This window comes from Ctenopharyngodon idella, chromosome 10 (genome assembly GCF_019924925.1).
Source record: "Ctenopharyngodon idella isolate HZGC_01 chromosome 10, HZGC01, whole genome shotgun sequence".
Taxonomy (NCBI): Eukaryota; Metazoa; Chordata; class Actinopteri; order Cypriniformes; family Xenocyprididae; genus Ctenopharyngodon; species Ctenopharyngodon idella.
Window position 1 is genome coordinate 22,251,750 of NC_067229.1, and position 23,999 is coordinate 22,275,748.

Genomic DNA, 23,999 nt, shown 5'->3' on the forward strand with positions numbered 1-23,999 from the left:
ATCATGCTGAGACTGTTCACAATGAGCAGATGAGCAAGGAGCAGGTCTTAATGAACATGGATTTCCATTGTCTGTTTGTGATGATCGCTTACAACTAGTGTTGGTGAGGAAGGGGGAGGAGGAGCACATTCTCATATCATACAGTCCGCAAAACGGGCAGGAGGTCTTCTCATTCTTAGGTTGTGCCGGACTGCAGGTCTTGCATGGTAATCCATTCCACCAAATTTCTACCTCCAGCTCAAAGGACCATTTGTTGGATATCAGATGTTAAATGTATCCAAATGTCACTGGAATGATAGAAACTTGTAATTAAAACATGGGAAAAACACCAGTCCTTTGCTTTCTTTTATTTCATTGAGTTCAGGAAGCTTGCGTGAAGTTCATGGATTCACATGGAACAGATTCACAAGATGTAAATGGATAGATGTTGAAAGAAGGACAAGATGAACAGGATGGACAGGATGTTCTTAAGTCATTAACACATCCTAAGGAAATGGCTCAAAGGACATGGTTAGGTGTCCATTCAAACACCCACACCTCACCAATGCAAAAGAAACAAAGGTAGGATGTGAGGTCTACTTATAGACCTTATCCAGGGGAATACAAGTAATGTAGTGCACCATATTTGGAAGTTTGCTTGGAATTGTGGGAGATGCAGTACACAGAAAACTAAGAGGAGAATTAAAGAGAACAGGAAAAAAAGGTCAGATTCACAAGTACTGATGCAGAATCAACTTCCTTGACTGATCGACACACAGCGCCCTCTAGAGCATTGAAGCAGTATCAAATCCTCTTGACTCAAAGACAAACAGCACCCTCTAGTGCAGTGGTTCTCAAACCTGTCCTGGAGTACCCCCAGCCCAGCACATTTTGTATGTCTCCCTATATCTGTCACACCCACTTCAGGTCTTGCAGTCTCTACTAATGAGCTCATGAGTTGAATCAGGTGTGATAAATAAGGGAGACATATAAAATGTGCAGGGTTAGTGGCACTCCAGGACAGGTTTGAGAACCACTAGCGCACTGACGCAGAATCAAGTCATCTTGAAAGAACGAAATACAGCAGCCTCTAGCACACTGACGCAGAATCAATTCCTCTTGACTGAACGACACACAGCGCCCTCTAGCGCACTGACACAGGATATTTAAATTTTTGTACAGTTTTACTCTACATTTTTTCCACGGCTTCTGGAACAAGAAAAAATGTAGGACGGGACTTGATTTTGTCCATCGGGAATTGATTGGATGGTGGTTGTTTGCTATAGGTGAATCTCATGTCAAGTTGCCCAGCCCTCGCACCAGTAAATATCATCAGAGAAGAGATTTATAAAAAAAAAAAAAAAAAAAGATGTGCAAGATAAATCAATAATAAATCCTGCATTATTCTATAAACATATGTGAGAAAATAAGAATTGTCCATTATGATTTCATGGTGACTTTAATAAATCAGTCACTCTCAGAGGACCCACAAACTCACAGGTTTGAATCAGTTATGAATCCTTCAGTAAATAAACTCACTGAAGGGTTTTTTGAAATATTAAATTGCGTTGCGAATGAACACCGCAAGTTGCATGCTCCTCAGTTTGCTTACTGCAAAAAAAAATAAGATGCAATTTGGTAAATGTTTATGTCTGCATACAGACAAACTTAACGAAAGCTGATTTTAATGTGTTCATAAAAACATTACACTATTTTAAAATGCATGATTCACAATGTCAAGCTTGTGTAAATTTATTCTCAAATCTTTCTTTTATTACAAAAGAAAGCGCTATACATAATTACAGCATTTCTTTTAGAACAAGTATGCTTTAGTGGTTAAATAGGATTTTGCTTTCATTTTTCATACTGTCAACTTAAATTTTAATCAAATTAATAAATCTTACCCAGCATATAATACAAAAACAAACCAACAGTCTAATAAAACAAACCTAACTCTTCAGAAAATGGCATTGAAGAAGATAATGAAAATACTAAAGCAAACGTTTTATCCACAACTGGTTACGATGTGCTAAAGGAAAGAAAAAGCACTGACAGATGCCCATGCTTCACATTACAACTTATATATACAGTTAGTCCACTGAATATATCCAGGGTGCAGAAATATTTTAATTTCAAATGCAGCCATATGAGCTACTTACAGATTGTTAAAGTAGGAAATCAGATTATGTACAATGAGGGCCATATACAGTATGGTACATTCAACACTTTCCGCTAGTGTTCACACAATTTCACACTATAACAGCCAATAAAAAGACAGTCAAACACCCAGGTAACATTCCACTCAAAAAATTAATAGTACTTTTCAACATTTTTCACATTGTGGGAATATTTTCATGACAATTAAGTGTACTTTTCCAAACTGATTCATTTTCATGAATTAAAATTTGTCCAACAAATACTAACAATGCCTAAACACCTTACGGTTTAATATCCTATTGATGCATTAATCTGTTGCATCAGAAATTAGAAAAAATGTGATTAACTGTCATGAAAATGTCACAAGGCCAAAACAGATTTTGCAAAAAATTAGTTTTTTTGTTGCTGTTGTTTTTTCTGGTTGTGGAGTGAAATATGACCTGGCAAGTTCTTGAAAGCATTCAAGAGATTCACTAAAGAACATCATAATGTAAATCAACAATTCAAAGTTTTTTCCCTGGATTTAAAATGCATTAATACTGAATAAAACAAACAAATACTTTTGTTCTGGCCACTTTATAAATCACACATTTTTTTCCCCAATCTTTTTTTCGGTTTGCACTGGTCAAAAAAAACAAAAACAACTGTCAACATGTGCTCGGGTCCACAAACTGAAAATCCATGAAACGAAGAGAAAACGTCATTCCTGAAACTCAGGGTATTGCTGTGGTCCATTTAAATCCATTTAGCAGTACAAGAAAACAAGGCGTTATGCTCCAAGCTTGCAGTATGTGGTGCAAGCCATTGAAGAAGAGACCCATGGACGCCTCTAAATGTCAATAATGTTTGTTTAAAATTCTGTGGAGAAAACGCACATACAAGCAGACTTCGTCGAGACATACAGCCCTTTGGACGTTTTAAGAAATCCAAATAAAATATTTGGGGGAATAAAAACAAAACAATTAAGAGTATGGTGATAAAAAAAACAAAAGTCACTTACAATATTAATATGTGGGTGCACGTATAAACAGTTTAACTACATTTTACTTAATTTTAGCTAATTCAGTGAAAATAACAGTTTTGAACAAAACTTGCCATTCTTGTACCTAATAGCAGATCCATTACTTATTTAGTTCACCAAAATAATAAAATAAGCCATGAAGCAGTGGAAAAGCTTGAGCGAACCACAATCTGCATCCGTTTATTCACCTGTGATTCTGCAGCACCACCGTTTTCGGTACGTTGTCATGCAGTGCAAACGCGAGCCAGTGTTTTTCTGTTACAGCATCATTAAACAGTGGCTAAAGCATGTGTTGCCTGAAGACTTTAAGCAGAAAAGTTGACTTCTGACAGCTCCAGCTATTGACATGTACAGTATAGTTTGGCACAGCATTACAACATGGAATGACATGCGATCTTATCCAGATATTGTTATAGTATTGATCATGTCTAAATCCAAATTATAGCAGCACATTGAAATAATCGGATCATTTTAAGATATCGTAGAACTTCTAATGGAGTAACAAAGGCCATTCAGAATGTGATTAGGGTGACAAATTATATTTTTTTAGACATGATGTTTAAGAAATTAATTTACTACAGTGGTATTCAAACTGTAGACAAAACCCTAGTGAGTGTTGATGGCAGTGCAAGAGTATCCAGCATTATTTTGAAGGCAAGTTCACCCATCATTTTCTGACCCTCCTGTCTTTCCAAACCTGCTTATAAATTGGTACACAGGCTGTTTAGCTCTAAAAATGACCAAAAAAACATGTGCTGTATTTTTTAATGGCACTTTTTGGAGCTTGACCGCACCAGTCACCATTTATTTTAATGGAAAGAAGGTCAGACACTGCAAAACAACTGTTGAAAAGGTTTGAAATGACATGAAGTTTGGAAAAAGATGACAGAATTGGGTGAAGCACACACAAACCACCATTAAACCTACACTGAGGAGTCATGGTCGGCTAACTTCACAACATAAACTCTTGAAAGAATCAATTTTTTTGACCTCTAAAGACTCAATTTCAAGAAGCAATCTCAAAATGAATTATAAATTAGATCAGAAGAGGCATTCCTAAAAGAAAGAAAGATTCAACTGAAGATACTTCAACTGTGGTACCGCGAAGAGGTTTGAATTTTTACTGATAATGGACAATCATATACCACTGTCCAACATCTGAGTCTTTTGGCAAAAAGGTGAACACCCAGCAGCGATAGAACAGATGTCTCCATGAAATCCTGAAGTAAATATGCGTGTCTGTGTATACATGTGAACCAAAATGATCTATTATCACACTACCTACCAAAATGAGTCCATGAGGAGACGCAATCACCCTTCAAATGTTCCATTACACCTCAATATTCCTGTATGTATGGGTTTATGAACCCCACGCAGCAAGAAGGCAGTAATAAATATAATGGCAGTCTGATTACATGGCATGAGTGATCCCTGGAATATCAGTGTGAGAGAACAGTCACACTGGCCTCATGTTTTATAGGTCAGTCTCCTTTGGGATTGTCCAAATTAACCACCCGCAGCTCCGTGAGGGTGGTACTGCTGCTACCAGTGGGCTGCTGGTTTATTAACATCTGAAAGAACAGAAACAAAAGAGGAGCAGAATGATTGCATGTTCTTTTTCATGTTCATAAATTTAAAATGAATAACACTTTCCTAACTGTCAATTAACTGCGTTTCAGTGTCAAATTAAAAAAAGCGGTAACAATGTTTTGAGAAAAGTCAATGTGAGAACAAAATTGTTTTGTTATTCATGTTATGTTGCGAGAATGTCAAAACATTACAAGAATAAAGGTGTTTTGAGAACAATCTTGTAACAATACAAGAAAAAAAAGGCATAATGTTATGAGAATAAAGACATTATGTTAGAAGAATGAAAACGTAACATTACAAAAATGAAGGCATAATCTTATGAGACATCTTAAGTAACATTCTCATAACATTATGCCTTTATTCTTGTAATGTTACATTTTTATTCTCGTTACATTGTGCTTTGTGTTCTTGTAACGTTACATTTTTTTTCTTGTAATACAAGGAATAAAGGCTTAATATTTTGAAGTAGAAACACTGCAAGAAAAATCACAATATTACATGATTCAAAAAGATGCGTTTCAAGTAGAATAGAATGTAGACTAGAATTAACTAGAATGTTAACAGGCCTGTTTCAAAAGCTCCTTTCACATACAAAACCCAGTACGCTTTTAGATACACCACGGTTAAATTTACGGAGAAAGCTGTATGAGTAAAATTACATGGTGAACAAAAGTTTCATGTAAAGAAATGCTCTCTGTTTTCTTCTGTTTATATTACCGAATGTAGCGGAACGGCTGAAACTGGGATCTGTACAGTTCCTGGAGGTGCTGTGAGAAACATCTGAGAAACTGCACCTAAACATGACCAAAACAAAACAAAGAATACAATAAAACCGAAAAACTGCCGCTTTTAAACAACAGAATTATGGTGCGTTCAAAATATTTACCATAATTAGAAGATTTCCATATCGATCAAAGACTATCCGTTCATCTCATTATTATGCCAATTCCGACAAGATATAAATACACCAATATGCAACTGTGAAAGGCTGACTGACCTGAATCTTGGGCTTGTGTGTGGGACACGTGCATTGCAGTGTGTGGTTGTGGGAAGGTATTGAGCACAGTTAGACCCCCATCACCAAGACCAGGGGTGGATGTAGCATACATGACGTGCGCTCCAGGGTACATCATGTGACCTGCCACTGAAGAAGGCACTGAGGACGTGACTATAGTAGCAGTGTGACTTGCTGAGGGAGTGCAAAAGAGACAGAAAAGATGTTTTTCTGATTTACTGTAATGATTCAGTCAGTAATCAGTGAGAAGGTTGTTGCAGTAAATACCAGCGGAGCTGCTGGAGGTCTGGCTGATCTCTGGACTGCTATCACTGCTTTGAGGGCTGGGGTGAACCTGGATGGCTTGTAACTGTTGAGGCATCGCACCACCTGATATAAAAACAAAAGAAAACACCCTCAGTGCACTTTTAATACTGGGCATAATTATATACATGAATGAACTGCACACCCTACAACTATTTAAAGGGGTCATGAATTGAGAAATCAACTTTTCCTTGAGCTTTTGATATATAAGAGGTCATCATACTATAAGAATATCCTGTAAGTTTCAGAACTGAAATAAATTATTCCTTGTTAGTCCAATAAAACATTATTCCTCGTTAGTCCAATAAAAGCTTTTATTGACACCAGTCCCAGAGAATGACTGATCCTGGAATGTGCCCATCTATGACATAGATAGGTGAAACCCTGCCTCCGCAGAAGAAATCAACGCCTACTTCATCATTGCAACGTTAGCCCTGCCCACTGGTGTGTTAGTGAGATGAGGAGGAGAGAAGAGTGATACAGGACACAAATAACATTAAGGATCAAAGGATTCAAAGGATCCTAATGCTAGGAATATAGTTATTTATTTTCAACAATGTGAATGTCTCAGTTGAGCTTTATTTATTTGTATTTGATATTTCACTGCAGATTCTTTGGTAAATCAATTGCAATTTGGCACAGTCTTTGCAAACAGACTTTTACAAAACGGACTCGACAGTAATGCAACAACATTTGAGTAACTGTGTTAATTCTACCGCCTGATCTGATATGGAATGATTCATGTACAGTCAGATGTGTCTGTGTGTCAGTAAATTAAACCAGTGACTAAACAGTCAACTTCACGTTGTTTCTCTTAGTAGGCTGAAAATAATCTGTTATTTAAACGGTGATTAAATTATAGAAAGCGATCAAAAGAATGCTCCCTTTACAATTGCTAGAGCTGTCATTTAAACATCGCACGCTGGAGCTGTCAATCAAACAGCACGAGTTTATCAGTGACTGAGTTCTGGACTCGCGCCAAAACTCCCGTTTTATTCAACGAATCTCTTAGGTACATCATGTTTGCACTGTAAGTTAAGATGAAGGCACTTATTAGTGTGCAGAAGTTGAGTTACAATGACGAGATCACTGCTTTCATGCGCTCAACAACATGTCTGTGATCGGCTACAATGTTCATCACTGCAACCTTTCATGCCACAATCTAAATATAATGCCATAGATTTAAGTGTAATGCTATAATCAACACTTCTCACGATTAGTTAACCTTGAGAACTCTAATAGTAAAAACGTGCTAAAAATTTGAGTAATACTTAGCTATTTCGTATTGCAAAGATGTTAGCCAATCACAACAGTGGACGTTTACACTGAAGTCTATTAAAAATATTAATTGATGTAGCCTATAGAATGCAGTTAGATGCCCCTAGCATTCAAGATATCAGAGCAAAAATACCGCTGTATGAGTTTGCCTCATATTTATATCATGATATAGTTAATATCACACAAGTGCTGTTTTTGTCTAGAATAGCATGAATAAAAATGTGATACTGATTTTATACAACAGTTCAATAAATAAGAAGTTAATATTGTGTTATATTTTAGACACAATATTGTCTGCTTTTGCTCAATTTTTCCAGATCAAAACTGTTATGTGTCTCTGAGCAACACACAACAGTGTTTCTTTTCTGAATGAATCCGTGTTTTTAACGAATCAATCGAGTGAACCAATGATTCAAATGGCCCATTCATAAAAAGAGCCATTTCCTTAATTCTTAAAAGAATCAGCTGTTTGAACGAATCGAATGAATGAATGAATGACTCAATGACTCATTTAGACATTTATCATTTCATATTTTAATATTTCCATATTAATAAAAAAAAACATTAAAAGGTACAGTTCACCCCCCCCAAAAAATTACAATTCTGTCATCATTTACTCACCCTCATGGCCATTGAATTTAATGTATTTGATTCAAATATTTGTTGAATCAAATACATTATTTGTTTCTAAAGCTACTTTTTGTAATTTTCTTTTTGATGCTTCTCTCATTTAACACAATAATGACTTTAATTTTCTCAGCCAAATTTGATGTGATTAATTTGATTAATTAATCGCCACATAGTGTAATTAAATAAAAAAATTTTAATCACTTGACAGCCCTAATAATATATGCACACACACACACATATATATGAATATATAAAGTATTATTGGTGATGCAATGTTAGTGAGTAATTTTGAATAATACAAATGTCACACAAGTCAAACTCATAACATTTAACATAATTTTTGAAGAATTATTTATTTTTTGCATTAGTTTTGTTACTTGAAATGGCATCACTAAGACATTTATGAAAGCTGTAGCATGCAAATCGTGAGTGATCCTCAAAAGCACGAATCCGGCCCCCACCAGGAGTTCAGTTTCCCTCAACACGGCAAAACACACAGAGTATGAAACACACTGACCTGTAAGCGAGACAGTGGCCGGCAGGCGGAAGAGCGTGGCCTGTGCGGCGGGTTGTGTGTGTGCAGGGACAGCAGCGGTGGTGGTTGTGCTAGTCATGGCGTGGCTGTTTTGCGTCTGTGGACACTGTATGGCCAGAGAGTGTGTCTGCAGCTGACTGAGAGGAATAGTGTGTGTGCCAGGCGGAAGAGAAGCGCCTGCGGGACACACAGCGACACCCTCAGCAAGCGAAGCAGAGTGTTCAAGCGCATGTTCAAGGCCTAGTCACACCAAGCATGAATTTTTGGTGAGAAGATTTTAAAACACAAAACAAAGCAATTGGAGTAATTTTTTGTTGGTGTATAGGGGAAAAAAAAAGAAAAAAGTCTGGTATGTTAAATAAGTTTGAACAGATTCACAGTACTGAATTTATCACTCGGGATATTAACATTAAGATCTTGAAATTCAAAGAAATCAAAATTCATATCTTAAATATTATGTAAAATGTATCATCTTAGACTTTAATGGTAATGTTTGATATGTGGGTCAATGACAAACAAGAATGTTCACAATAAAAAAGGAAATTTAAAAAAAAAAAAAAAAAATCTAGATTTATATTCATGTTTGTTTCATATAGTTTTATATTATTTATTTTCATAATATAAAATGAATGTATTTTTGAATAAATACATCTGGATAATTTTTTTTAATTCATGTGAATAAAAATATTAAAAATTAAATATATTGCGATTTGTTCATTGCATCGCTCTTGATGTGAACAGGCCTTTAAACAGACGAAATCAGTTGGAAGCAGAATTCAAAGTATGCAGGCACGCAAGCAAGTGAATAAGTTCATGTGAATTCATTAAAACACAAAGCTGTCATGCAAGCTGATGCAATGCATCATGCAACCCATCTTGAAAGTCAAATAAGAGTTAATCTGGACTAATCTGTAAAAAGAAGAAAAAAAGAAAAAAAAAAAAAAAATCATGCAACAAAAAGGAATGAATAAACAAGCCCCCACCTGGCATGAGCGTGAATCCACCCGGCAGCTGCATCACGCCAGCGGGAGAACTTTTGAGCACTGTGCCGTTTGCACTCGAGACGCTCTGAGCGTTCATCGGCCAACAGGTGGTACCAGACAGCGAGGGGGCGCTGCTCTGAGTGTGCATGGCAACTGAGGATGAGGAGGGAGAGGAAGAGGCTGATGACTGTGTGGTCGTGCTGTTGGTGCTGGTGCCTCCAGGTAAAGTGGCAGCAGTGAACGTAGGCTTTATCATTTCCTGCAACAACAATTATTTATTTAATTTATTTATTTATTTATTTATTTATTTATTTATAAGACTGATACATGCTAAATGCATTATATTCAAGAAAACTTGGTTATTATATAGTTAATGTTAAAGGTTTAGTTCACTTTCAAATGAAAATTACCCCAAGCTTTATTCACCCTCAAGCCATCTTAACTGTATATGACTTTCTTCTTTCTGATGAACAAGGACTGCCAGGCCACCTTCTGTATTCTATTTACGAAGAAAGTGTAAAACTCTCCCAGTTCAGAAAGCTTATGCTACGTCCTACGCCTTTGCTATTCAACTTATGGAAAAAAAAAAAAACTTAACTGACCCATACGAAAGGCAGTCTGGCAGAAGCTAGATATTTTACTTCATAACTTGTTAAATATGTTTTTTTGTTTTACACAAACGCATCGCTTCGCTTCAGAAGGCTTTTATTAACCCCCTGGAGCTACGTGGAATATGTTTATGATGAATGGATATGGATGGAGACATTTTCTTCAGCTCATACTTGTTGATCCCGCTCATTGCAATTATAAAGCTTGGATGCGTCAGGATATTTATTAATATTTAATATTGTGTTCATCAGAAAGAAGAAAGTCATACACACCTAGAATGGCTTGAGGGTGACTAAAGCTTGGGGTAATTTTCATTTGAAAGTGAACTAATCCTTTAACAACATTCTATTAGTGAAGTCTTTGCTCATGAATAATAATTATGTGTGAGTAATTATGCAATGAATTATGTGATTAAAAGCAGTCAATCACAGTTTGAATTTTATTCTGACTCACTGTAGAACCAATTATATATTACATAATGTAATAATGCCTATTTGATAATCCAGTCAAACACTAAAGGTACTTCATCTTATTTTGTTATTTGGAACGCATTTATTTGAAACTCGAGACACAAACCACAATACATGATTATTTATAACAAAATGAAAGATAAGTTTGGGATCATTTTCATAAACAAACATCATTTTCATAAATAAAAACAGCTGAAACTTTCTAAAAAAAAAAAAAAAAAAAGATCTTCCTTTGTGTTCCACAGAAGACAGCCAGCCAAATGAGTTTGGAATGACATTATCATAACATTTATTTCATATCACAGCGTTTTCCTGTGGCAGACCAAGACTGATTGATCGCAGCAGAGCCTGTTGCAACAACTGCGTGTGATAAAGGCAATTGTGCCATGCCGATCCCAAGAACGGCAGCTGCCTTCACAGGAAAACAGGTGTCCACACAGCGAGAGAGCACTGCTATTTCAGGCAGCTCTGAATGAAACCTACAAAACAAGCATAACGTCTAGCATTTTCAGCTGGCTAAAAACGCTTTGGTGGACACATGGCCTTACTAAACTGTTTTTGTTGAAAATTAGTAGTCTTTCATGTTAATTTTAATCTTCATATTACAAAAATAATTGTATATAAAGAGCATCAGCAGCAACACTAATGTTAACAATAAGCAAAATAAATGTAGAATGTCTAATGTTTTCAAATGGAGAAAAATTAAATACAGGAGTCATATCAACTTTGCAGAAATGTAATACTTCATTTTAAACTAGTTTTAGTACATTTATAAGCTGTTTAATAGGCTAAAGTAAAGAGTGAAGAATAATTCACTGGATAATGTTAAATAACTGAATAATATTCTCTGGAATATTGGAATATAACAAAACATCGTATTTTATTGCATTTCTCAACTGGTATGTTATATCAGAATTATTAATGTTTTTGTCGTTCTAGATTATGAAATATCTGCTGACAAAGCGCTGTTTATCTATGCATTTACACAGAACTATACTCAAACTGCGATCGCTCGCGGAGATAATAAATAATTAATTTCCGTAGAGTTGCGTTTACTTGGATGTTTATTAGCGAATTAATGGTTAGATAGTAAATGTTTATATAATCACAGTGTTTTAAACAAGTGAATCTTATTAAAAGTTACATGCGGTGGCCATGCTGAAGGAGCATTCCCTGAGCATCAACCCGCAAAATGCAGACGACTTCACGAGACTAATGATGAGCGTAGACAACAGAGAGAGAATTAAATTCAGCGCTTTTATTTCCAACATGTGCTCATTCATGGCTGTATTATTTAATTCATGCAAAGTTACATCTTTATTGGGACAGGACATGACGGATTATCTTACGTGGCTCTGTGAGCTTGTCTCCATTTCTTAGAGACAAGCTGCATAAACTAGCTACATTTCAGGCATTTATGTAACATCTAATTTGTGCATTAATGGCTGTCATGTTAAATAAAGTTTACTAATTACAGCAAAGCAGTTAAGTATACTTTACATGTGCATAAACCACCTATGAAAGTTTTACGATTCTTGATACCTCGATTTTGATATAACAGCACAAATGAATATGAGGGTGATTCTCACGAAAACTTGGTTTTAAAAATTTCAAACATGAAAATGAAAAAATGCTTTAATTTTTTTTTTTTTTTTTTTCCCCAGACATTAGAAAAAGTCTGGAGTATTTGTGAACATTAATTTAAAAACATTTACTTACAATTTAAGATCTTTTTGAACACAGTTTCCAAAACAAGTCCTTAAAAATCTCATTACCGCAACAGTCTGAAAACAACACTGTTAGAAAAGCAAATACATTTTCACATTTTTAAAAATGGATTATTAACAGTCATGGAGTTACCTGAAATTCTGAAATAATATTTATTTTTAAATGAACAGTTTTTTTAAATTTTGATTGATTTCTTTCATTACCGCAACACCTTCCACAATTTACAACCCTTATATATATATATATATATCTCATTTTGAAAATATGTCAGGTTTCATTTAAATAAATAAATAAATAATATATATATATTATATATAATTTATTTATTTATTTATTTATTTATTTATTTAAATGAAACCTGACATATTTTCAAAATGATGTGGCAAACCTGAAAGAACATATTGGATATTCTGCACATGCATTTAAAAGCAAACTACTATTACCTAATAAACACCTGTTGCGGTAATGATATAGGTTACGGAAATGAGGTTGCTGATTTCGGTAATGATAATAAGTATACTAAGAATGAGGTATAGTTTAAAAATACAAACTAGAATTTGAAAATAAATGACATAATATTGGCACAATCATGGATTTAAGTTCAATCAGTTTGATTTTGCAGTGCTTCAAAAATATAGGCTAACATAGGCTAAAAATGTGCATTTAACAATACAACATACACCACCCATTTACCAGATTAGTTTTCAAAAAATACTCAAAATTTAAGAGAATAATAGAGTCCACACCACAACGATAATGGCAAAGAAATACAATATTGCTGGAATCACTTTTCTTCCATCTGATGAACAACAAACATTGATAACCAATCAGATTTGACCAAATTTAAAGAGCTCAAACATTCCGCATTGATGTGGGGATGTCATTACCAACACTTTGCAGCATGTTATTCAGTCCTCATCAATCATCTCAGCAGCATGACAAACAAGGCTTTTATTAAAATTCTGAATAGATTTTATACGTATTAGCCTATAATCCACAAAAAGAGCGTTCCTTTTATAATCACTAAAAAGCGATCTCATGAAGTTCTGTTATAACCAATGAAGCTCTCTACACTTAAAAATAAATCTCTTATTTATCATACATCATGTCTGCCAAAATTCTGTATATTGTAATCATGATCACAACTTGTAATAATTAAGTAGCTCATTGTTTCTGCCTAAAATTATTACATTAGCTAACATGATTTCTATTATCTTAATTTTAATCTAACTTCTGAAATGGACATTACTTTCAGTCACCTCTGATAACAGATCACTTTAAATTGTAATGTAGGCACATGCATTTTCTGTAAAGCTGCTTTGAAACAATATACATTGTGACAAGCACTATACAAATAAATGTGAATTAAGTTGAAATACATATCGTGAACACACAGAACTCAATTCTGAACAAAAACTTGCTTTTCAAGGGGTGAGTGGATTCTAACTTAAACATCTGATTGGCCATTGCGTTCAAGAAAGCAATAGATATGTCTGTGATGGCTACTGAGCTCAGTGCTGCAAAACGCACTGTAAACAGAAACCTTTAATGCTCTCCAAAGCTCAAACACAAATATGTACTGAAGCATTTGCCAAAAAAGTTTTGCCATCAATGGCCCCCCTGATTCCCCAGGGCCCTAAGCAGCCGCTTATCTCACTTATTGGTAAAGTCTAGCCTATAATGCTCATAAATTGGCCAAATCATGTTAATATTTAAATCTAATGATTTACACAACTTTCTGTGAGGGTTAGGTGTCAGGTTAGGACATGATATCACTGTTCTCACTAATATAGTGCAACAAACCTGTATGTATTGTTTAGACTTGCTTTGTGAGGACTAACGGTCTTCATAATGTAGTGTCTCTACCACTACATTATGAGCTGTCTTCATAAATCAAATGGCAAAATAAACATACAATGTTTTATTAAAATATAAAATGGCCAAAAGTGTTCTGTGAGACTTGTGTTTAGAGGTTAAGGGATAGAAATATGAGCTTAGTATACAAAATAATTACGCCTGTAGAAAGTGTTCATAATGACAGATGTGCCAGCATGTGTGTGAACATCCACATTTGTGTAGATTTCCAGACACTGTAGATTTCTTTTTTTGTAAACCTTTTCTCTGAAATTTGTCACCCTAGCCTTTGCAAAAGTTTTCCAACAGTTAGTAAATATTATTTAAAGGGGTCATGACATGAGAAATCAAATTTTCCTTGAGCTTTTGACATATAAGAGGTCATCATACTATAAGAATATCCTGTAAGTTTTAGAGCTGAAAACTTCCTTGTTAGTCCAATAAAAGCTTTAATTGACACCAGACCCAGAAAACGACAGGATTTACAAAGTGGGGATCTATGACGTCAAAGGGCAGCAAGCACCTCCTCTGCAGAATAAGATCAACGCCTACTTCATCCCTGCCTGTATAGCCCCGCCCACCGAATCGCACATAAGTAACGTGTGGTGCTAAACCAGATCGAGCTACCAAGCAAAAAACATGCCGTTGAGGATTACAAAATAACATGTAAGTAACTGTGTTAATTCTAATGCCTGATCTGATATGTAATGATTCATGTACAGTCAGATGTTCTTTGTCTGTGTGTCAGTAAATCAAACCAGTGACTAAACGTCAACTTGTGTTATTTCTCTTAGTAGGATGAAAATAATCTGTTATTTAACGGTGATCAAATTACATAAAAGAAAGCTCAAAGAAAGCCCCCTTTGTAATCGTTGGAGCAGCGCAAAACTCCCGTTTTATTCAACAAATCTTTTAGTTATATCGCGTTTGCACTGTTAGTGTACAGAAATTGAGTTGCAATGACGAGATCACTGCTTTCATGCGCTCAACATTGTCTGTGATCGGCTGCAATGTTCATCTCTGCAACCTTTCATGCCACGATCTAAATATAATGCAACACTTTTCATGATTAGTTAACCTTAGAGCTGTAATTGTAAAAACACGCTAAAAGAGAGAGTAATACTTGGATATTTAGATATGCAAAGATGTTAGCCAATCACAGCAGTGGGCGTTTACACTGAAGTCTCACAGCAGACACGCCCCTTAAAACGGAGCGTTCAAACCAGAGGCTAAAATCAGGGTAGGAAAAATGCCTTTTATTCATGAATTATGACAATTTTGGATGAAAAAAGCATACTAACATTATAAGTGCACCCCAGGAAACATAAAACAATAAACCAACGCAGTTCATGACCCCTTTAACTTAATACCTCATAATATATATTTAAAAATAGCCTGTATGATCAAATTCTCATTACCGAAACAGAAGTTCTCTCTACCGCAACTGGCCTTAAATTGTTGCGGTAAGTGAGAATGAATGAGGTACCTTAGCATATTTTATTAAATTCAGAGAAGCCATGATGATGATTGAGCCTACTTTTATTCAATGTACATAATTAAACATTAATGAAGTACATTTTTCACAGAAAATTGTTAATTTAAAGTTTTTCTAAATGAGGAAAATTTCCTGTTACGGTAATGATAATCAAAATGTTGTGTACATGGTCTGAGAATTTAACTTTTAACTGGATAAATATAAAGAGATCTGCCTACTTGGTAGCCATCTTTGAGGTTCTAGCACGTGTTGCTTAATTCAAAATCAAGATTTTTTTTTAAATTGCGTGTGTGTGTGTGTGTGTGTGTGTGTGTGTGTGTGTATAAAGAGACCTTAAATGTTGCAGAGGATGAGAACATCAGTCATGGACACTTCATTTTTCCACTATTTTCATTATAATTATATATTATACATTCATATTTTTTCTGTCATTTGAAAACATCTATTAGAACATCCGTATATAATTTTTTTTTTTTTTAGAATATTTTCAGTTTTTTCTGTTTAAATTAGAACACAACATACATTCAGACATACCTGGATGCACTGTGGTAATGAGAATTTCAGCTGAAAATATAGTAAAATTTAAAAATTGAATTTACTCTTTGTTCAGTGTAGAGAACAATATTGTCTTTATTATGATGTTTTTATATATTACTAAAATGCATGTTTAATATTTAACATCATTAGTGCCGTGGTGTTTTAATGGTTTCGTGAGAATGACCCATGAAGTAAAACATTGTTAAACATTAAAATAGAATCAAATTGATACAAGAATATTAAGAAGCTTTTCCTCTTAATATTGAAGTTTGTTTAATATTAACAATGCCATATACATAGGAATACATAGTGCATAATTTTTTCCCCCATATGCATTTACATTAACCTCATTATCTTAATGTCCAGTATTCTGGACAAATTTGTTTCAGACTTGCCAAAAAGGCAACAATTATGCTGTCAAGTCAAAATCTGGGTGTTTCTACACAACTCTTCTGTCCACTGCTCATTTGTGGGAATTTCAAACACAAAAGTCTAGTAATGGAACTAATTTACAGTGTACTTAATACACAAGTTGTGTGTAAACAATTACACCACCGTTCAAACATTTGGGGTCAGTAAGATTTTTTTAATGGTTTTTGAAATAAGTCTCTTCTGCTCAACAAGCATTTATTTGATCAAAAATACAGTAAAAACCTAAATATTGTGAAATATTGTTACAAGTTAAAATAACTGTTTTCTATTATAAAACAGTATTCTATTTTCCATTTGCACATGTTTTTAAGCCAATTTAAACATTCAAGCGCAAAAGATAACTCACACGCACTGTGTGAGAAGTTTTATGTGCACCCACATCCGAAGCGTGCACCCACAAAGCCACGTCTGACAGCACGCGAACACTGAATTGAGCTCTTTCACGTCTTGCGCTTGAACGGACAATTTCACACAAAATAATGTCAAAATGGCCATCTTGGCAAGTATCCTAGTAAAAATAGTTGGTTATGTCTTAAGTGAATGTAAACAGTTGAGAAAGTAAACGCGTGTGTAAAGGTTGACTGGATCCGTGCATCGTCTGAAAGTGACAACAGCCTAATATTCCTGCTGCTGTCTGTGTTTTTAATGCTAATCAAACAGATTCACTGCAAAAAAAAAAAAAAAAAAAAAAAAAAATCACTCACTGCTCTTGACTGAATAACTTTAAAGCCTCGGTTATACTCCATTTCGGACGTGTACACGGACAGCTGCAGACAGCACGGACTACTCGTATTTATACTATTGAAAGTGTATGCTGGGGTCAGCTCAGCTGACGTGTTCCACACATGAACAGTAGATTGGCTTGAACAGTAAACAAACATGGATTATAGCACTTTATTATTATTGCACATCTGGCTGTCTTTATATTGTTTTAACGACGAATTGTGGAGGTGCGGGTAGCGACGGACTTCTTCACACAGTTGTTGTTTTTCCAGCGCATGCACAGTTGGTGCTTTTGTAGCCTAGTGGGAGGCACGCAGATGTCCGCAAAGAGCCTCCGCGTACACCCTCCGATGACAATTTTTACGTCACGCAGACCCTAGCGGACCCAGGCGGACAGTATAACACTAGCTTAATTAATCAATATTTAATTTATACAGTGAAGACTATGCAGTGCCATTATACATTTAATTACTTTATTCAATTTCTGTACCTAATCTACATCAAACTACTGTTAGCTCTACCTGAAAAAGCAGTTTATTTAATTGACATCTTTTTTATTGTGTTTATTTGTGCTATTACTTGTAGTTTGATTATTTGACCTTATTTTATTACAGAATGTTTACTTGACTTTAATAGTGTTTGAAATGTATATATTATGTTCGTTTTTTAAATTGCAATGTTCTTGCATTCCATGTAAAAAGTCTGGTGAGCAAAATAAAAAAATTACTAGCCAATGGCAACTCGAGCTTTAATGTGTCCGTAGAGGGGTGTTTAGGTATAAAATTGCAGGTACTTTTGACATCTTTAGCATGTGTAAACAAAAGCTTTTGCTTATGATTAAAACATTTGCTTATGATGTTGCATCCATACCAATCCATGTCATAAAAGCCCTGGAGCATGTGTGCACCTTTATCTACCCAAATAAAAGCACATTGCTGTTAATTTTACATCGGCAGTGAAAGAATATATTGTAAATATTCAACAAATCAGCCATAAAAACCAACTAAACCAAAACACCCTGTCTAAACTGTGACATAGTGAAGAATCTTGTGCATATTTAGGAGCAAAAACTCTCAATTTATCTGGTAAAAGCATTGTCTATCAGATTTGATGTGGTAGGAGGAGCCTATTCCCATGATAACTTTTCAAAACATGGACCATCTGATGAGCTTCTCATCAGCTCAAGTTGAGGATCTGCTTTTTTAAGCAATTTCTTAAACAGAGATTCAGGTTTCAAATTTTGCATGCTCACTCACTACTTGCCCTAAATCAGTAGGGAAAAGGGGGGGATATGTCATCCAAATTTGAAAACAGCTGCAGCTTATACGGAATGTAATCAGCCATGAGCCAAGAAAGTGTACTGGGAAAACCAGACTATATAAGGACATGTAGACAGCATCTAATCCTTATCAATGAGAGTTGGACATTGAGAATAATACACACTGCCATGCAAAGACGTGCTCGGGGTGACGCAAATGTTCTTAAATGTGGGCAAAACTGGTATTTGCATGATGGATGCTGATAGTCGAAAAGGGGTTTAGTGTTAAAGTCGTGTATGTCAGATTTCTTTCAACTTTAAAACAAGCTATTGTAGTCTGGAAAACCAAGACCTACAAAAGGTCAAGAAACACAGGAATGGGAGAAAGTTTCCACTTAAAGTGAAGCTCAAATGATGGACCATGCTATGGAACTTTAAAAGGATGTTTAAAATATTCGGCAGAGTCGACTAATCCATTAACCAACTAGACTAATGAGTTCAACTAGAGTGTTTAATTACATTTTCTTCTTTCTCTTTTAAACTTCAAATTGGATTAATTTAGAGGCGTAATTTGTTGCGCCGCGCATCCTGAAAGATTTTTTTAAATTATGTACCATGTTAAAAAGTTTCAAAAAAAACTTTCAAAACAAATGTTGAGACCTTTGTGCTGCATCCAGCTATTGTGAACACAAGAATGTGTCCTAAGTAGGGGTGTGATGAGACACTTTGCTCACGAGATGAGAAGAGACACGAGATTGAGTTCATGAGACAGGGACTAGATTTTTGCACAGTATTTTTAAGAAATCCTCAATAACAATATTCATATTACAAATTCGTGATCGCACGTACTCTGTGTATATGGAGCAGTAGTGCTGAGAATGCATTCTACAAAATAAGACATTTATCAGACGCTTAGGCTCTGTTGTGCAACGAATCCTCCGCCATGGTCTTGTCAGTCATCTCACCTTACTCTCGTCACATGATCAGTGAACTGTGATTCCTGCTGCACTGTGTGCGACTCTGCAGCTTGTGCTGGATGAGCAGAGCAGACGTTTACAATTGAAGCAACAGTTATCCAACTGAATTAAATGGTTTTTATTTCTATAAAAAAAAAAAAAAAAAGCAAAACGACAGTGTAATGTCAACGTAGCACTGGCATATTCTATGCTAATTTCACCCTCACGCTTCGTCACGGCAATATCGTGAGACAGCTTTTCACCTTGACAAGAAATCTCGTCAAATTTTAATATCGCCACACCCGTCTAATCTCGTCACACCCCTAGTGAACAAACAAAAAGCGTCTGGTCTGTGCAACTAGATGATTGAAAATATGAGGTAAAAAAAAAAAAAAAAAAAAAAAAAAAATTTACCTTTGGCTCTGTGAGACCATCAGCCTCCGAGACCTGGTAGGTGAGGTCCGTCTCTTCGAATCCCGTGGCACTCATCCGCTGGTCTGTTGAAGGGTCCGTACGGGGTGGAGAATCAGGGGAATTTAGGCAGGTCTGGATGAGGGCTTTACCCGTCTCACTGGTGATCATGGGCTGAAGTTTCCGTGTGGCAAATGTGTAGACGTGGCCCGTCTCACTGGCAACCAAGAGCAAAACTTGCGTTCCCGTTAAGGTGGACAGTTCGTAAGCCTGGAAATGTTGAGAAGAAAGCAAGATAACAATGAGACATTTTATTCTAGAGTGACGTTTCCTTCACCAGTGGACAATGATTGATAAGCACTGGCAAACTCATGTTTTGTAAGCTCAATGCTGATTGAACAGACAACAATGATGACAAACATCAAAAACGTGGTGAAGTTTATGCACCAATAAAATCCCAATGTGCTTCTGTAACGTAATTCAGCTTGAATTGGGATTCTTGTGGTTGTAAACCACGTGGTTTGATCTTTATACCCCTTAAAAGGGAATGAGGGAAGAAAAAATGAAAAGAAAGACGAGAGGTGATGACAGTAGCCCAAGCAAAAGAGATAAAAGAACTGGTAAGAGGGGCAATTAACTGCAACTAATAAGTCACAATTAACAGACAGCCTATCACATGATCCCGAGGTCACCTGTGGCCTACTGCAGGTTGTCATTACACCCTCCGTCCCCGACTTCTGCAACTAGGCTGGTTCTCAAGATATGCAAATGTATTAACAATGTCTAGCACAGTGGTAACCTGATCAGCCATCAGGGCTATTTCTGCTGAGACAGGAATGAATGACAATTGAGAGGGCAATGACAAATGTGTCAGAACAGATGAGGGAAAAAAAACCTTCAAATACGACACTTAAGACATCAGAAAGCAAGAGAGGAGGGATATATGATAATGTGCGTGGTATAAACAGCAGTAAACTGGTATCAGTATAGAGCTTGCAATAGAACTAGTACTTGTAAATAAGTATATAGTACTAGCATGTTAACTAGTATTGTCATAGTACTTATAACAGTACAGTTTAACACCATTGGGTGTAGTAACAGCATCAACACAGCAGTATGGTACTAGTATTAGTACAGCAGTAGTGTAAGTGTAGTGGTATGGCACTACTAGCTGTAAAGTACTAGTATGAGTACAGTACTGATGCAAATGTAGTGGTTTAGCATTGGTATAATGGTTCTAGTATCAGCATAGTATAAGTATCAGTATAGTAGTAATGCAATTAGTACAGCACAATCAGTAAATGTATATATAGTGCTTGTAATTGTACTAACATCAGTAACTAACATCAGTAAATTGATATAGCACCAATAATTGTGCAACAACAACATTAACATGTTACTAAAGTACTAACAGTTGTACAAAACCAGTATATAGTGGTAAACTAGTATAGTATAGTGTTATAGCACTACTATAAGTAAAGCAGTACATAGTACTAACATGTAAAGTAGTATTGGTATAGTACTTGTTACAGTATAGATTAACATGGTGTAGTATTAGTATGAACACAGTGGTATGGCACTAGTATTCGTTAAGTACTAGTATGCGTACAGTATTAGTTTATGTATAATTTTACGGCACAAGTAATGGTACTAGTAATAGTATAATACAAGTTATCAGTATAATGGTACTGCACCTGTATAATACAATCAATATATCGATTCAATATAAAACTAGTAAAAGTACAACACTAGTATGAGTGGTGGTACTAGACTTGGTAAAGTACTAGCAATAGTAAACTGAATTTAATTGTTACAGCACTAATAATTGTACAGTACTAGTATGGTTCAATAGCTCCATCAATGACTTGAAAAGGCACTAGCAGTGGTACAAAACTAGTGTGAGTGATATAGAGCTAGAATCAGTATAACAGTACATGACATGTACAGAAACTTTAATAGTATCAATAAACTGTAATAAAAAAAACTCCAATAGGGGTTACAGTATTAGTATGTGTATAATAGTTTAGCGGAAGTCGCTATCATTACACTATCATTATAATGGATACTGATCTTAGCATGCATGGTGCAATGCTAGATCAGTAAACTGCATATAGTAGTAGTACAAGTACTGATACAGAACTAGTATCAGTACATTTAAACAGCACTAGAATTAATACAATACAATACAATACAACACACACAATAGTATAATGGTTCTAGTATCGGTACTGCACTTTTATCAGTAACTTGATGTAGCACTAGTAGTGATATTGCTAGCAACAGTGGCACTAGTATTACTGCAGTATTACAATCAGTATAATAGTTCAAAACTAGTGGTAACGTTACTAGTATTTCTACAGCATTAGAATCAGTGTAATGATATATAATACTAGTGGTACTTGTATTTCTACAGTTTTAGAATCAGTATAGTAAAAAAATAATACTAGTAGTGTTTAATACTTAACTGTATATTGGTACAGCACTAGTAAGTTAGTAATTGTAGTGCCAGTATTAGCATAGTAGTTTAGCACTGGTATCGGTGTAGTACATGTGCTGGTTGAACGTACCTTCTTCATAATGCCAGTCTTTCTCTTGCTGAAGGTCGTGTATCTCCTCAGCTTGTTGTCAATAAACTCCATCTTAATTTTCACCCTTCCTCGTGTTTTCTTGCCGGGTTTTGCACCAGCCACCCCGCTGGAAACTCCTCCATATACAGCCGACAGTGCAGCATTAGATCCCGAGGAGCCCCCGACCTCCATCTCACTCCTCTCCCGCTTCACTCCTCTCCTGTCCAGGACGGAACTCTCTTCATCATCCCCGGAATCTGAGTCTCCATCAGAGCCGCTCAGCACAGCCTCAACCGACGGCCTGTCGTCGTATCTGCCACCATCGGGCAGGTTTATGGCAGAGTTTACCGCCCCCAAAGCCCCAGATGTGCTGCCCACCTGTAGATGGGTCAAGCCTGCGCCGTTACCTGAGCGTCCAGCCCCTCTGGCTGTCCCGTTTCCCCCCAACATCGCTGACACACTGACCTGCTAACAGCACTATGGCAATCTGCGGTAGGTGTAGCGATCCGAGCAGATCGCAGATCAAATCCAGCAGATCGCTTCACTTGATATCGAACTTACCATACATATGCTAGGCTAAGAAACATTAGCTCAACTCAACATACAACTCGGACTAAACGCGCGCTATCTGAAGTTTAATTTTTGTATGAAAGTCACTGGCTTGTAAACTACAAAAAGAAACCTCTAAAACTAGCCCTTTACGACCATCGTACAAAGTTTACAACATGTACTTTACGCCTACAGTCCATCAATCAAACCTCAACTGAACTTACGCTGCGCTTGCCACATTTGGAAACGACGAATAGCGACCATACAATGTACCTCCGCAAACAGAGCTAGTTACCAACAGTAACGTCAATATCGCGCTAAATAATTCACGTTGAACACTTAAATTAGGATATTTTGGTTGTATATAAACTTTAATGTTTTTTGGGAGAGAGTAAACGCTGATGGCGCACTTATTTAGGGAATTCAACTCACGAGTACGTTCGCCCAGAGATCTACTTTCCTCCATATAAAGCTAGTCGATGTTTCCTTATATGGCGATGGCTGTCCATGTATGGTGAGTCACAGTGCTGCGCTGCGATTGGTTACGCAAACCTCTCCGACTTTGCGATTGGTTCAAATCTGATTTGGCCGACAAAAATGGTTTACGTCATACACAGCGAACTAGCTGTGCTTGGACCTTAGACCCGAACAATAATATTACCGACAAAGATGCACAATTTCTGGCTAGAAGTGTCTGATAAGGTAAATCAAATTCACTTTACTGTCTTTTAAAACAAAAATTGCTTTGTGAGACTGACTGCTGAGTTTAATATTTATACAAACTGACTTGAACTTCAGCTCTGTGAGAGCTGTGTAAATGATGCTATACTTCGTATAACCAGCAGATGAAGCTCTTACATTAAGATTTGGTTTAAAGTTATACCAAACTCAGGCTTTTAGAGTCTCATGCATTTCATCT

General features: G+C 36.0%; 1 protein-coding gene across 2 annotated transcripts; it reads right to left on the reverse strand.

Annotated features, from left to right (window-relative positions):
• Window positions 1–1,715: 1,715 nt before the first annotated feature.
• Window positions 1,716–23,301, reverse strand: srfa (serum response factor a). 2 transcript variants are annotated; one of them, XM_051908673.1, is made up of 8 exons: window positions 22,532–23,301; window positions 19,968–20,234; window positions 9,492–9,750; window positions 8,491–8,685; window positions 6,030–6,131; window positions 5,745–5,936; window positions 5,465–5,541; window positions 1,716–4,728 (listed from the first exon to the last, which is right to left on the reverse strand). In XM_051908673.1, exons 1-8 carry the CDS (start codon window positions 22,979–22,981, stop codon window positions 4,639–4,641), a joined length of 1,632 nt encoding a protein of 543 aa, XP_051764633.1. In that variant the 5' UTR covers window positions 22,982–23,301; the 3' UTR covers window positions 1,716–4,638. The 2 variants fall into 2 exon arrangements, with proteins under 2 accessions (XP_051764633.1, XP_051764634.1); XM_051908674.1 differs by lacking the exon at window positions 8,491–8,685 and having other exon boundaries at window positions 22,532–23,297.
• Window positions 23,302–23,999: the final 698 nt, after the last annotated feature.